Source organism: Nipponia nippon, unplaced genomic scaffold, assembly GCF_047370975.1.
Source record: "Nipponia nippon isolate SJK-2023a ecotype South Korea unplaced genomic scaffold, ASM4737097v1 scaffold_9, whole genome shotgun sequence".
NCBI classification, from domain to species: domain Eukaryota; kingdom Metazoa; phylum Chordata; class Aves; order Pelecaniformes; family Threskiornithidae; genus Nipponia; species Nipponia nippon.
Window position 1 is genome coordinate 42959917 of NW_028262413.1, and position 15629 is coordinate 42975545.

General features: G+C 38.7%; 1 protein-coding gene across 3 annotated transcripts in view; it reads left to right on the top strand.

Annotated features, from left to right (window-relative positions):
• Window positions 1-15629, top strand: part of MCTP2 (multiple C2 and transmembrane domain containing 2) — a 124699-nt gene that overhangs the window by 52029 nt on the left and 57041 nt on the right. For all 3 annotated transcript variants that reach the window (XM_087744311.1, XM_009470055.2, XM_087744312.1), the window contains 4 exons: window positions 5758-5944; window positions 6828-6921; window positions 10581-10683; window positions 13100-13202. In XM_087744311.1, the coding sequence (XP_087600437.1) occupies window positions 5758-5944; window positions 6828-6921; window positions 10581-10683; window positions 13100-13202 (487 nt within the window). The remainder of the gene's footprint in view (window positions 1-5757; window positions 5945-6827; window positions 6922-10580; window positions 10684-13099; window positions 13203-15629) is intronic.

The window sequence follows — 15629 nt, forward strand, 5'->3', positions numbered from 1 at the left end:
ACTGGAACCCCTCTTTGGTCTGTCTGTGCTTATCTGCTTGCAGGATCAGTGTCACAACCTCTGAATTCTTACGGGCAGGGATCCTGTCTGCAGTTGTTTGCGTTTCTCACCTGGTGAGGGTTTCACAACTTGCTGACTAAATAACAGTAACTCATAAGAGCATTCTCGTACTTTAAGCATTCAAATAGTTTGAAACTATTCACTGAAAAGAACAATGCCCTTTGGCTCTACAAATGTTTGTGGTTTTGCAGAGCAGGAAATGCTTTCTGGCTGAATGCTATTGCTCATCACATGGAGAAGTGGCTGAAGATGAATCTGTTCCTTCCATTCTCACAGTTACTTTTATTACTTCTGATATTCTGTTTAGAGTTAGAAAATATAGCAGTGTTTGCAACTTGCTTCTGTTCAGTCTCCCTGATGCTGGAGCAATTCTTCCTCAGGTTTTCCCCCCCCCTTTTTTTTTTTTTCCCTACTAGTTTCTGGCAGGTGATGTTCAGTGTGGAAAAAAATTATCAGCAAAACGCTTATTCTATTATTAAAGAGCTCAGCACTGGGAAAGCCTGTGTGTGTTAGATTTACCTTCAAGTTATTTTTGATGTTTATGTGGAGAGAAAATATTACTGTTGTTGCCTTAAGCACAGCAAAATCTGTAGCATCAAAACAGGAAAAAATTATACTACATTTTAAAGAGCAATTGCAAGAATAGGTAAACACCAAATGCATAACAACAAGCCTTGTTTGCACAGTGTAGAAACTTTTGACGCCCAATAAATAATATTTTATGAAGGGTTCAATGCGGTCTAATCTGGAAAAGGATTCTGTAGACAAAACAGCATTATGAGGTGCCATGTTTATTGTCTCCATGACTTCCAAGACGAGTTTTGAGATTTCTGGATTCCACAACATCACTGTAAGAAAGATTCTGTAGTAAAATATTTGTGTGGGTTATATTCGGTCATTACATACAGCAGTACAACCCAACTGCTCTCAAATAATTTGCACGGTTTTAAGGAAAAGGCAAAATTTGCTGGATCTTAATTTATAATTCTTTGGTCATTTTGTGGATAGAGTTAGGATTCATTCTGCTCCCTCAGGGCCATGTAGGTTGAACTGTGTTGGTTAGGCCCTTAAATATATAATTTTTTTTTGGTAATATTTAAATGAAGTTGAGATGTACAAGGTGGAGTCATGTCTGATAATCCAGACTGCTGAATTTTTGTGGAATAAAGACTTCTGTTAATACCTTTAGACCCAGTATTTCAGGTAGAATGGATGCCTTAAGCCCCTGGAACATGGCTCTTCTCCCAGGCATAATTTGGTTTTGAGGTAAAATATTGTTATTGAAATAGGACCTGAAGCATCTTCAGAGACTATGGAACATGTAGAATAAGAAAAGTGTTGGACCTCAGGTACTAAACACTAACACCTGGGGCCTTTGTCTGCTTCTGAATTAGTGAAGGAACACCCAGTGCGATTTCATGTCGCCCTTCTCCTATCACGAAATGAACCCTCACTGTCAGTGCACATTGCAAGCTAAATTATTACATGCAGCCTGCCTGCTTTCTCCTTAGATTTTCAACTGGATCCGGTTTTTCTTCCTCGCTTAAAATACTGCAGCATAGAGTGGTTCAGCTGCCAGGGTCCAACACTGAGGGGTGGCTGTGTTTTGGTGCCGGATGAAATAATCCCTCTATTTAGTCTGCACAGAACTGTTAGTAACATGTATCGAGTGCTTTTTGTGTCCTTTGGAATAAGAGGGATGTTATAAACAGGAGATGATGTTAATGTATATTAATAAACAAAGGTGTTAATATGTGCAGAATTTGTCCCGGCAGAGTTAAATTGTTTATGCCAAGTTGTTGGGGAGTGTTTCTGCATTAAGGGATATGTTTTGAAAAAGAGATGCTGCAAAATGTTGGGGGTTTTTCTTCACATATTTACCTCAAGAAAGAGGTTTTACAAAAACTGCTAGACTTAAGACCATGAGCTGTAAGATTGGAGTGCATCCAATATCTTTATGATGAATGCCTCCAGGAAACAGTGTCTTTGCAACAAGAAACAATCCTTATTTTAAAGGCTGTGCTGTTGGGATGGAACAGTAAAATCTACTATGGCTGGGTCCCAACCTTTCATTTAAATTTCACCAAGCTATAGGAAGAATCAGACAACCAAAACTTACCTGTAGAATAAGCCAGAATAAGGCCTTATTAATTGTCTCCCTGACACCTGTGGCATTTGAAATACCTTTCCAAATATTAATCATAGATGCCTCTTACTGTATACTCTGATAATGATTCTGACCTCTTTTGTGAAGGGCTTTCAAGAATTCTGCAGGGGAGAAAAATGGCAATGGTTTGTGCAGATTTTTTCATATGTATTTACGTATATTTAAGGGTACTTACTCATCATAATTTGATGGACTGTGGATTGAGTAATAAAATACAACTCCATAATTACTGGTAAGAGGCTAAGCCCAGCACCTTTTAGTGAAAATTTAACATTTGATTCCCTGATAAAGTTAAACAAATAATTTAACCCCAAATTTACTGTGTAGTGTTCTCAAGTAATATTTCTCTACAAAATGAATAAAAAGGGCAAAAAAAAAAAATGGCAGCTAAAAATGAAGGCTGTAAGCCAAAAGAACAGTTTTAAATGAAAACTAAAGCTGTGGTGTAATCCTCTATGGGACTAGAGGTCAATATAGAGGTGTAGACCTAAATATTGATCAAGAGGAGGAAGGAAAGCATTTAATTAATAGCGGTTAAAAAAAAAGTGGTACATTTGTGTGCACAATGTACTCTTAACTTACAGAACTATATCCCCTATAGGTCATGCATATAACCATGTGTGTGAAAGATTATACCTGAATTTAATATGTAACGTAGCAAAAGGTGCCAACAAGTAGAGCTATCCTATCGTGAGATAGAATTACTATGTTGAGAATTTAACTCAGGAGATCATTTGCATCGCCTAAAATACAAATAGTCTGAGACTTTTGCCCTTCACATTCAGATCAGGTAACTTTTGAGCAAAAAGTGGATTGCCTCCATTAGTTTTATACTGTGCCCATCTCCATCATCTCTTACCACTTTCCTGTGATATAATTATCTGTAACAAGGTCTTGCAGACGGAGAGCTGAGAAAGAAGGAAAAGCAAGAGTTTCTGTTGGAGGATGGGGGAAATAGTTTGGAAATCATTAGACTTGTTTTAATAGTGTGGAAGTGTTTGTGTGGAAACTGCTGAATTTATATAGTAAATTGAATGTCTAATTGTTTTACCAAGCTTCATTCTTTGCAGTCTGATCAATTATGTTGTGTAACCTAAATGAAACAGATGATTGTCTTTTTTTTTCTTTTTGCCTTTTGCCATTTGCAAGTGCAAATGTGGATTTTCTTTTCAGTTCCTCAAAAGAAAATACAGAGGCATACCATCACCTTGAGTGAACACAGATGTTTTAAGGAAGTTAGTTTGCACGGAAATCAGACATGATTTGAGGAAGAAATGCTTATACTCCACCTCCTGCTGTTTTCCCCTCCACATGTGCATCCCTCCTACCCCCACACCCTTTATACTCGATCTTTTCTTTGACCTTTGGCTAATCAAATTCTTTTAATAAGAGAAACAATTCCAATTTGCCAAAACAAGCTAGAATTATATTTAACTTTGTCTTTGAGATATGAGATTTCTGAGGTTATCTGTTGGTGGGAGATGCACCGTTGTCTGAAGGAGTTGTCTTTTCTCTCTTACCCCATGGAAAGTTCTTAACATAAAAAAGCAAATGTATCTTTTCCCAGTTGTGGACTGTGTTGAGTGGGCGGTGTTTGAAATGCTGATGTGGGAGATGTGGCCTGTATTGCCAGCTGAACCACAGACCAGCTGTGTGACCCTGAGTTTTCCTCTCTCCTTGCTTCAGTTTCTTCATCTGTAACCCGCCCCCCCCCCCCCCAAAAAAAAACAACAACAAAAAACCCCAACAAAAAAACCCAAACCCAAACAAGATAATGATACATTCCCCCTTTTGCACTGATACCTAAAGTATCAGTAAAACTGCTGCAGTCTGAGAAGCGACTGTGTTAATGCAGCCAAGGTGATGTTGACCTCCAGTGTGGAAGTGATAAGGTCTTTTTCTCAAATGCTTGCCTTTTTTGTTGTTGTTTTGTTTTCCTTTCTGCCATATCTTCTCTCGTCGTATCTTTCTGAAGAGTCTAGGCGTAGCAATGAGCTTTAAATGCAATCTCTCACACTTGGAAATTGTGTTGAGAGGCAGCCTACGCACCAAACAGTGTTGGTACTTTTCCCGGTTTATTTTCTTTCTCTTTCAAAGCACTTGAAAGCAGTTAATAAGAGTAAACTTGCAACCTGTTGTATGTTCAGTGCAGTGAATAGCAAAGAGCACACTTAAGGCAAAGTCATCCCCATTGATTCTGGTCAGAAGAAGCTTACAAAAGAGCTGTGTTTTTATACACGGAGCTACTGGATGACTTACAAACTCACCAGAGCAATGACTTTTACTTCATAACATAGTTTGTTGGGTTTTCAGGCTGAAATGGTTTTTTTTGTTTTTATTTTTTTTTCTTTTTCGCCCCCCTTAGCATTTGCAGAAAATAGGCTGTTAAGAAGCGGAAAGCATGCAATTTATAGCAGATGGGTATAAACTGCTCCAGCTCTACTACTGGAATGGGATCAATCAGGAACACTACATGCACCATTTACCCAGAAGAAACCCACCTGGGGGAACCCTGTGGAATTTTAGCCTATTAAGACAACACCTTAACAAGTTTAGTTTAAATAAAAACTTGTCGGCAGGCATTAAGCGGAGCAAAAGCTATCGCTCTCCATCATGCACTCTCCATCCCTTTGAGAAATGTGACTCCCCTTGCACTGTGGCAACAAAGCTTCTCCTTTCTTAATATTTTTTTTTCCTTTTTCATCTGTAACTTTTGTTCAGCCTGTTCTTAAAAGCCAAGCCCCACAGAGGTTCAGAAAAGTTCCAGTCCATTTACTGGACTTCTAAATAGAAGGCATTTAGCCGAGCCAAGTGATTAGGCTTTCTGTTGCATATAACCGCTCCCTTCACGTATAACTGACTGTTTAGTGATGTCTCTCTGCTTTAGCCCATACTCATCTTTTATTATTGTCTCTTTATGAATGTTTCTATTTTTTTTCCTCCTTTTTTTTATTCTTTTGGGGAAGTATCAGGTTAATGATACATAGTATGTGCAGGGGTTGGGGAGGACTTTTAAGACAGTCCTTCCCTTTGGGAAATAGTACACTGAGAATGTAGCTCTAGTAAGGCTTGTAAAAGAGATTGGGGCATACAGTATAATGTAGCATAAAATGGAGTATGTGACTTTAAAGAAACTAATCTATTTTAGGCTAATGTTTTAAATTTTGGGTTTGCCCCTTTTCTTTTCCCCCAGGTGAAATAAAGTTGTGTTTCAAATCCATCACAAAGCACTAGGGGATTTTAGAGGGGAAGCGAGGCAGGCCAGAGTTAAGTTTTCCTACTGTACTCGCAGCCCAAACCTTTTACCTCCGCTTACCAGTAGGTGAACCAGAAAGCAAAACTGACAGTAAGTGCAATAGAAACCGGCTAATTGGTTTCCCATGTTTAATTTTGAGATGCTTTTTTTTGCATTCTTTCCATCCTGAACAAGCAATATGTTTTGGTGCATGCTTGCTACTGAAATCAATATAAATGTTGCTTTAATTTTTTTTTTTCCAGCTCCTTATTAACGTTTGGCAATGTCGTTCTAGGTGCCAAGTTGACATTACTGCCCTGCCGACAAAGCAGACCAATTGCTTAGAGCTGCCTCTGCAAAAACATCCAGGGTCCCTGCTAATGTTGATTGCTGTTGCCCCATGTACAGGAGTGTCTATCTCTGATCTGTGTGTCTGCCCTTTGGCAGACCCAAGTGAAAGGCAACAGATATCACAGCGCTATGTGAGTTTGCTTTTTTTTTTTTTTCCCCCCTCCTTTAGTTATGAAAGTAGTCAAAATTGCAGGGGAAAAAAAAATTGTCCAGTCATAATAACACGTCTCCTACCAGAGAAAACTATTACATGGAATAGTTATTATGTTTAGAATGACAAGGAGAGTGGCAGGGCAGATAGACCCAAGCAATTTGGCTGCTTGTATTTCTTGAGTTTTAAACTAATAGTTTTCTTTGCAAACTTGAATTGTATTAAGAGATTATCATGGGGAATGAGACACACTGAATATCACAGAGAGATCAGAGTATACTTAGCTTTCTTACCTCCTTTGGGGAGGATATGTTCTGGACTTTCAACTGTTGGAAGATGAACCCATATGATGGCTTCCATGCCTCTATCCACAAAAGCTGGGCAAGAAGGAATAAGTGTGTGTCTCTCTAAAATGGGGTCCAAAACTGAGACACGAGGAATTTGAACACCACAAGTCAAAGTTACTTTTGAGGACAGATTCCTCGCTCCCGACTGAGTGCACTGCCTTCCTGACCCATGCTGCTTCTCCAGGTCTACCTATGTCCCATTTTCTGTTTTAATTGGCAAATGATACTTCCATAAACACACAGGACTCCTTTCAATCTCCACCATAAAGTTAACGTGTAACTTACATGAATGGAGAATTTCCTTAGGAGTGGGTAGCGTGTGAAGTTGTGAACCTCAGGGTCATGATGGAGTGAGACTGGAATAGTGGAGATGTATTTATGGGTATATCAGCTGCTGAACTGAAACACCGCAGAAATAGTGATGGGTATAAAAATGTAAGTAATTTAGTAGTTCAATATTTTCTGTTTCTTATTGAATTACAAACAAAATATATCTTTATGCTTTCCTCCTTGCAGTGTATAAAGAATTCCTTTCGAGACATAAAGGACATTGGCTTCTTACAAGTCAAAGTTTTAAAGGCGGTGGACCTGTTGGCAGCAGATTTTGCAGGTATTTTATTTCTATTTTCCAGCATATGACGCTATAATATACTGCGAGTGCCATAATATATTGTGAGTGCTACTTAGTCTTTGTTCAGTACTGTCAGTTGATCAAGGAAAAGTAAATCTCATCATTTCTCCAGTGGTGAAACCTGCCTCAGGGAACTGAGATACCAAATGGTTTTGACTCCCAAAAGTATGTGGGAAGGTCCTGTGGACAGATATCTGATTTCCCCTTTAGATCTGAGTGTCATAACCAATAACTTAACATGGTGTGCTGTTGTATTTTCCAACAGGAATATGTAAAATAAGAGTTGATATAAAGTGATGGTGCCTGCAAAGCAGCCTCTTCGTCTTTTATCGGGTGCAGGTTTGGGTGGTGCCGCAGGCTGTCACCCGAAAAAGAAAGCTTGCCAGCGATGGGGAAGTGAGTGCGATGGTTTCTTACAGCTGGTTTGAGGCTTTGATTTGGGATCATCTTTTTGGTGCTCTTACTCCAAGAAAAGGATGGTTTTTCCACTGAGCTGTACCTCAAATGGTGCTTGGTCCTGACAGCAATAGACACTAACACCTTTTAAAAATACAACTTTATATTTTTTCTCCAGGAAAGGTCTAGGGATTTGATACTTTCCTGTACTGATGGCCTGGATATTATTATTTTTATTATCATCTTCTCCAGAATTCTGGAGACCTTTTAATTCCCCTCTGTATCTTGCAGCAGCTCATAATTCACAGACACAGCATTGTGTGTTGTATATTTGCTGACACAGTCTTTTTTTAAGATGACTTGTTGATAAAGGCAGCAAAGATTCTAGTGAGAAAACACTCTTGCCCCACTCCCTGGTATTCATGCAGATGTTGTAACATACGAGAATGTTGCTCCTAAAATAAGGACCAAAGGAGAATGCCCAAATTAATCATGGTACTATTTCAGTTTCAATTCACTGCTGAAACCTGCAGTGGAAAAAAGAGATTACTGCAGACAGCAGTACTTAAAAAAACTGAAGAACTTAATTTGAAAACAAACAAAAAACCTGCCAATAACAAAAGGTAGCTTGTACAGAAATGTATTTCTAAATTGACATAATGTATACATCTATATGGAATTAGGAGTGTAACTGCACCTTGTTAACAAATTTAATAAGAAGTGTATGACAGCAAAGCAGAACCTTTGGCAAACGGCAAGGCTAGGGCTATCTAGAAATATGTGAGGTTTTAATATAGACAGTGTCCAGGGAAAGAGCTGAGCCTGGAAGGTTATTTACCTTTTGGAAAACTTCACTGATGCTAATGCACTTGCATCAGTGATGGATTTGGCCCCCTTTCCCTCAATACTTAAACAGGAGCATGTGGGTGGATAATGAACATTGGAAGAGACACACAGGTTCTTGATTCTGCAATTCAAAGACTTTTCATACAGAGTATGTGACACACATTCCTTGTGCATAGCACAGAATGAAATTCTGCTTAAGTAAAAGGTTACTCAGTCTGTCATTATATTCAAAATAACCCAGGCTTTGAGCCTGATTCATGAAGCAAATGACAAATTGTTTTTCAATGGCAGTGCTGAAAATATCCTAGTATTATGCTGTAATAGACCTACCAAATTGCAAAAGGATGCAGCCATTTTAGGTAAAAATAGCATAATTTCTGATCGTGAAATGAGAGACATAAAGATTAATTATCTGTTCTGAGCCATTCATAAATGATTAGTGCAGCAATTATGGGCTTCCATAATAGAGCCCTCCTAGAGCAGTGCCATATTTCCTGCATTGCCAGGGAGACTGCTCAGATTTATTGTTATTGATAAAAGTAAATTCAAAGTCCAGCTAAAAATCTGATAAAGGGATAATCGCAGAGACAATAAGAGGTACAAAGATTTCCAAGGGTTAATAGAGGAGCAGTATGAGCAGGTAGCATTCCCTCCCTGTCCTGTCCTGTCCCATAGCAGTCGTGACTCTTGGGTGGGTGAACTTCTGCAGACCAGTCATCTGACAACAAGTGTAACGCCACCTTATCCCTTGTTCCCACAGTAAAGATTGGATTTTGGTGTGATTGGGCTTTCTGTTGTCAGTTGATTATACGTTGGCATTATAGATTTTAATTGCAAGTTTTTAGCCTACTATAATAATAGCTATCAGAAAACAGCATAGTATCTGCTTTGGTTTTGAACAGTGTTTTGAAAATCCATATTTTACCATTTGAAGTAAATTTTAGGCTAGTTTCCACACAGGTATATCAAATATGTAGAAGCTCTTCAGCCACAGCTAGCCCAGTTTGAGCCTCCCATACTTTTATATTCCTAGATAATAGTTTTGTTGACATGAAAATGACTTTTTCTGCTTTGTTGGATGTTTTCTGTGTACGCATGAGAGTTCTTCTCAAACACTGCATTTGCTCACTGACCAAAAAATAGCATTCAGAATACCAAATTATACAGTGGGATTGTTTTTGGCATATACCAGTTTGCATTTCAAGCAGTTTCTCTGAAAGGCTACATGCATTTTCCACACTTATCAGAGAATGGGCATGTAAGCTGAAAAGGAAAAGACAAATAGATTCCAGTAATACACATGGTCTTTAAACTTTACCAATATTGACTAGTTAATACCCATTGTTTACATACTGAAAAGGTTCCTGTTCTGTTTATAAACGTCTCAGAGTAAGAAACTTAAGAGCTCTGCATTAATAATACCAAAAATAAGGATTAAGAAAAGGACAGCTTTTGCTTAAATGTCTTTTTTGTCTGCTATCTAAATCCCTGAATTGCTGACATATTTAGTTGCCTACATAAAAGTTAGGCTGGAGTGTCTGTGGCTGAGTTATACATGAACACTGAAGATGAGATTAATTCAGATATTGAGCCAGACATGCTGATAAAGGGTATTCCGTTCTGGAAACTGCTGAGCTGCAATAAGTTGTGAAAGCTACAAATTCATGTAATGTGCGTTATCAAAAAAATACATTAGCAAACAAGTCTTCACCATAGTAGGTTCCACTTTGACATTCTTCTTTTGAGAGGAGGTTGGGTTTTTTTTCAGTTTTCGGGGGTTTGTTTGCTTTGAGTACGATACACATGGATTCTGCAGCCGATGCTGGGTTTTGTTTAAACTGCAGCACCGTATAGTCTTCATAGCTTCAAGGACTTGCTCACGTGGAACTGACTGAAGAAATGCTACTGATACAAACACGGTGCTGTGCTTCTCTTCTCATGGTGCGGGTACTGTAATCAACTGAAGAAGACCACAAACTCTAAGCAGAGGATAATATAGAGAGCTGTAACTGCAGCGCTGACTCTTACCTGGGTCAGAATGTCAGTACTGCTTTCATAATGTCGTCTGAATAATTGTCAATGTGAGCAGATTTTTCTTGCTACAAAGACTTAAAGATGATTCACTGTTAAGTCTCAGATTTCAGGTATTAGAGTGAAGCCACCTGAATGAGTTGTAAGGTAAGTGTCAGACTTTCTAGAACTGAGGATGCATCAGAGATATTGTTTATTTAGCAAATCATTCCAACAGAACGAGCCAATTTGCAGTTCTCTTAATGGATCTTATTTTTATTTAGCCAGTCACTTCCTCAGCCATACTGCAAAGAAAGGGTGTGCATGCTAAATAAAATAACTGGTCCAATTATTTTTTTTTTTTTCCCTATCTTATCTTTCCCCAGGTAAAAGTGATCCTTTCTGTGTATTAGAGCTGGGAAACGACAGCCTTCAAACACACACTGTTTACAAGAACCTCAATCCAGAGTGGAACAAAGTTTTCACATTGTAAGTGAATTGCTTTTGAAAACATGCTGCAACACCAAACAGTTAGCAGCTTAACTATAAAAGCTATCGACTTTGGGAAAATACAAATGTCAAGTGTAAGATATGGCATTTTTTCATAGTCAGAGAGGATGTTGGAGAAATATCAAATATAACTCAATTAAAGCCTTTTGCCTTTTACTAGTTCTTGCATGGAGTTTATTAATAGAAGTCATTAAAAGAAAAATTACTGTGATATTTATAGGAAGAATCATGACTAGACATAATGGAGTCATAGCTGGATCCAAGACATAATATAACAGAAAGTAGAGACCAGATACTCACGCCTACATTTTCCGAAATTTAAAATAAAATATGTTTCATTGAACCATGGTAGAATCCTTGTTTAATTTGTAAGTAAGCAGAAAATTAGAGGTCATGTTGCTCCTGGTATATCTTCTGAATTTAAACTAGTCAAACATAGCTTACCCCAAATTAGAAGCTTAAATTTTTATGGAAATCAAATTAGTGTGTGTGTGTGTGTGTGTGTGTGATTTTATTAAGAACAAAAAGTGATATTTTAGGTATTGCTTTTAGGCAGCACAATTTTTTAACCTTGCTTTATGCTGACAAAGATTTTTATGAATAACTGAGTGAGATAAATCTCTACAAGACAGTAGTATTCTGTGGCAAGGAAGGCAACCACGAGGGCTGGCAATGGACATTTGCAAATTATGATATTTGCACCTGTCCACTGGAAGAACAGTTTGAGAATGATGGACTTCTTGCAAAAGCTACATTTATAAATACTGGGCTGGATGCATACACAATAAAAAGTATCTGATCTCTTTGACAGAAGTACCTTGCCGGATTTCTCTTTAATTCATGGTTGCAGCTGAATGCATGTCTCTTGGAGTCCTTTCTCTTACTTTGTCTGTTCTCAAGAAGCTTCCACTCATCACTGTTTATTCTGAGATTGTGCCAGCAGATGAGTCTTGTCGGATGTTCAGCCAACAAAATAGATCTAATAAGAATCCAAAATTAATTCATTTTAAAAGAAAGTTTGTGTCTATCCTTCCTGTGGGTCTCAGAAATGTCAGCTGTGGACTATCTCTAACTTTCTTATTGCTGTTACATGGCTAGTCCAAGCACCAAATCTGCAGAGCCAGGCAGGCTCTCAGATGTCTCCTTAGATTTTTGACCATTTTTAAAAATTTCAATTAAGCACTTTAAAAGCTATTGATGATTTAGATTTATTTTGGAGCAGAATGGATTGTTTTGAGTGGATGAATCCATTTCAGCTGGAGCATTCAATACTACCAGAGAGCCCTTCCCATCATATTTAGATTTTCTGCAACACACTTATTTGTGTCACTGTGGAGTTTTAATATTTTATAGCACTGGTAGCTATATCGCATGGAAAACGGTAATGGCTTGAAGAGGAATATGGAAGTATTGTTGCAGAAGTGGCAGGTTTCAATGTATCTTTAAAGCCATTATGTCTTGAAAACAGTGCATTTCATGGTTGTTTGGCTGCCACTAGTGCCTGGGTCACATCACCAAACGTGCTACACCTGCTAGCTGGAGAGACAACCATCTGGCTTTTAGGGTCAGACTCTGCTCTGTGAGGAGCAACTCCACCACATTGCAGGCAGAGGTTCCGGGAGCTGGAGTGCTCTGAAACAACCTCCTTTTGGGCAGAACGGCTGCACTCACTTAAATAACAAACAAACACTGTACCACGTACCTCTTTCTTTAACTCTAGCACATGGAAAAAGGAAAAGAGGAGATAATGAATGCAACTCATAAGTCGTCTCCAGTTACCCGTGCTTCTTCAGGCACACAGATATAACTTTTCTCAAATGAGACTCTGATTTATTAATGATCTGATAAATACTTAGGATCGAGTGCCTGCTGCCACATCAGTAGAGCCTTTGCACTGAAAGGAACAAAAATATTGTACATTTGGCCTTTAATTAGGGTTGATTTTTTTTTTTTAAGTAATTGGTTTTGTTAGTACCTTAAAAGGGAGATAATGGTTCAAGTCAAGTGAAGTTATATAAGTTTTGTTTCCTGGATTATTTCTTTAATGTCCTGAAGCCTGGTTTTGAATTCAGCCCTTGACCCCTCCCAGTCACCAGCTTTCTCTGTTGGAAAGCTGAGTTCTACATTGTTAGCATCAACATCGATGCAGAAAAAAATGTCACCGTCTGGTAGTTATTTTCTTCACCTGGTTATGGGACTGAAACATGTGGGGAAAGCTTGGGAAATACCCATCATTTGATTCATTTTTGGGGGGGAATTTAATTAAATGCTAGTTTTATACTCCAAGGTAATACAAACTTAATTAGTAAAACAGTATTCTCAGATCTTTGTGGAGGAGACTGTGTGCGTGTGTATTGAATGTTATTTTTTTATGCGTCTGCACTTTTCGTTCCAGCCCTATTAAAGATATTCATGATGTTCTGGAAGTGACAGTGTTTGATGAAGATGGAGATAAACCCCCTGATTTTCTTGGAAAAGTTGCCATCCCTTTGCTGTCTGTAAGTTACCTTTGCCACGTATATCATTCAAGCATTGATGGCTTTGCTGGGAATGAGTTGCATTTCTTTTCCCCGTAGCACAAAGCAACACAGATTTAGAGATAAACAGGTTTTGTGATCTATATATGCCTTAGTTGGCAGTGTTTATAGTTCTCCTTAGTGTAACGAGCATTGCCAACCCATTTTAGTACAAATTTGGTTGATTGGAAAGAAAATTGCAGAAGTGTCTGTACTTCATCAGTACTATATGCCATGTAGGTTTGAAAACATAATTGAGTTGTTCTGTATGTTTCCACATCATCTTCTGAAGGTAACATTTTAAGCATGTCTTTGTTCTGTCTTGCTTCTTTTTACTCCAAGAAAGTAATTGCACATCACAGTAGGATTGACTAGAGATAGCTGTTGTTATTGGCACAGCTGAATGAAATTACCTAAAAAGGGTGTTTTCTACTTCGTAGTGCTTTTAAAGACTGGTGGCTTTTGTTCTGTAAATAAATATGTGAAGAGTGAACGCTACCATGGGAGCATAAAATCAGAACTGGAAACAAAGCAAGCTCAGGGGAAAGTGGTTGCTCTGGAGATTAAGGAGAGTTGAAGCTTTTTCAGAAATGGCCAAAAAAGGCCAAGCTAAAAAGAGAGGAACATAAAGGGGTCATTAAAAGACATTAATAGAGAAATGGGGGAAAAGCAGCTTTGTGTTTGGTAAGACTGATTTAATTTTGAAATGAGGCTGGTGGTAATAGAGTGAGTAAACCAGATGAAGAGGAGGTAAACAGGTCCATGTGTATGTGCAGTACCACAGAAGATTCCGGTAACTTTTGCAGTAAAGTTTGGAAGAAATTTCTAGGCTGTGGCTTTTATTAAATCGATTAGTAGATGTGGCTTGAAACATCACGGGACTTTTGTGTTCATCTCAATCAAGTCGTGTAAACACGTTTAACTGTAAGCATGGGGGTTTCCTTGAGGTTTGAGGCACTGATGTTTTGCAGTATGTTTCCTATGCAGAGGAGAGGGTGTGACAGGTATTTATGCAGTGAGTACTGGGCTGAGCCCTGTACAAACATTCATGCTTGCAATATATAATATGATTCAAGTGATACATACAGTAGTGAGATGCTTTTGGTTAATGCACAGTGTGATGCTGTGGGTAATAGCGCTCTCGAATAGGCAGACGGTGGATCCTGATTGAAATTACAGAGTACAAAATTGCAGTATTGTTTTGAAACATCTCTATGAAAGCATATTCACCTCTGCAGAAAGGCTGGCACACATCTCTCATGCTTAAGGCGAGAGTTTGTCTTTGAGCTTTAGAGGTGGGCTGCTGCAGGAAAGGCAGTATTGCAATAATGGGTTAGTGGGGCTCTGTCCTAGCAGAGACTGGAGAAATGGGAGGTTTCTAGAGGGAAAACAAAGGTCCCATCTGATCAAAGCGGGCCATATAAACCCCAAGGAGTCAGCATAGTTTAGGTGAGGGACCAATCATGATCAGAGAGGGGAACTGCAAATATTTGATGTTTCCAAATAAATAATGAACTGCCCAGAAAACTCTTGAACTGGCTTAGAGGGCATGATCCCCACCTAATAAATGCTTTATAGTGGTAAAGAAGCAGGCTAATGTGCTCCAGTTTTGTTATCATTTTGTCTAAATAAGTGTATTTCTTGTGTATGCGAATTAAAAGCAATGTGGCTTCTGAATCTCTTCACGAAAGAGGGTTTGTTTGCATCCACCGTGTGCTCTTTCCAAGTTATACTGGAGTCCAGAACAGGGAACCCCTGCAATTTGGGGGTAAGAAGAGCCTAAGCTATAGAAGCTGAAGAGTAAATACTGAGCTCTTGGTGCCCCACACACTGTTTTGTGCTTTGCAATCCTCTTCCCTCCATGGCTCGGACTGCAAGTTCTTTTTGAGGCTTGGGATATTTTAGATTGTCTATTTTAGTGGCTTGAGTTGTCAATATCTCCAGTTTTAGAACAATATTAGAGTCAGTTGGGCATGGAGGATGATTTGATGTTTACAGGGAGGAAAAAACCTCTTAACATCTTTTATTCCATTTTTGATCACTTTGTTAATTTTTCCCCAAGTCCTCATATCTCTGATGTTACTGGAAGAGAGTGGCAGGAGCAGCTGCTCTCCTGCAGACCCAGTGCTTGCCAAATGGTCTGCATGATCGGCAGCAGGCTGTGTGGGCTCACAGTGAGAAGATGTTAGATTTGGATTTTCTGTTGATTTTATAGGCATTTGTCAAGTATCCCTTAGGAAGCATGTAACAAGGCAGAGGAGGGGAGTGCATGTGTGTGGTAATGTCCAAACTATTCAGTGTAGGTTTTTTTGTCCAAGGTTTGAGGGGAAAAAAAAAAGTAAAATAAAAATTGTTTATGCTTTCCCTTGCCAACTGATCTTCTTCCTTCCCGTCCAAACTTCTCTGCCT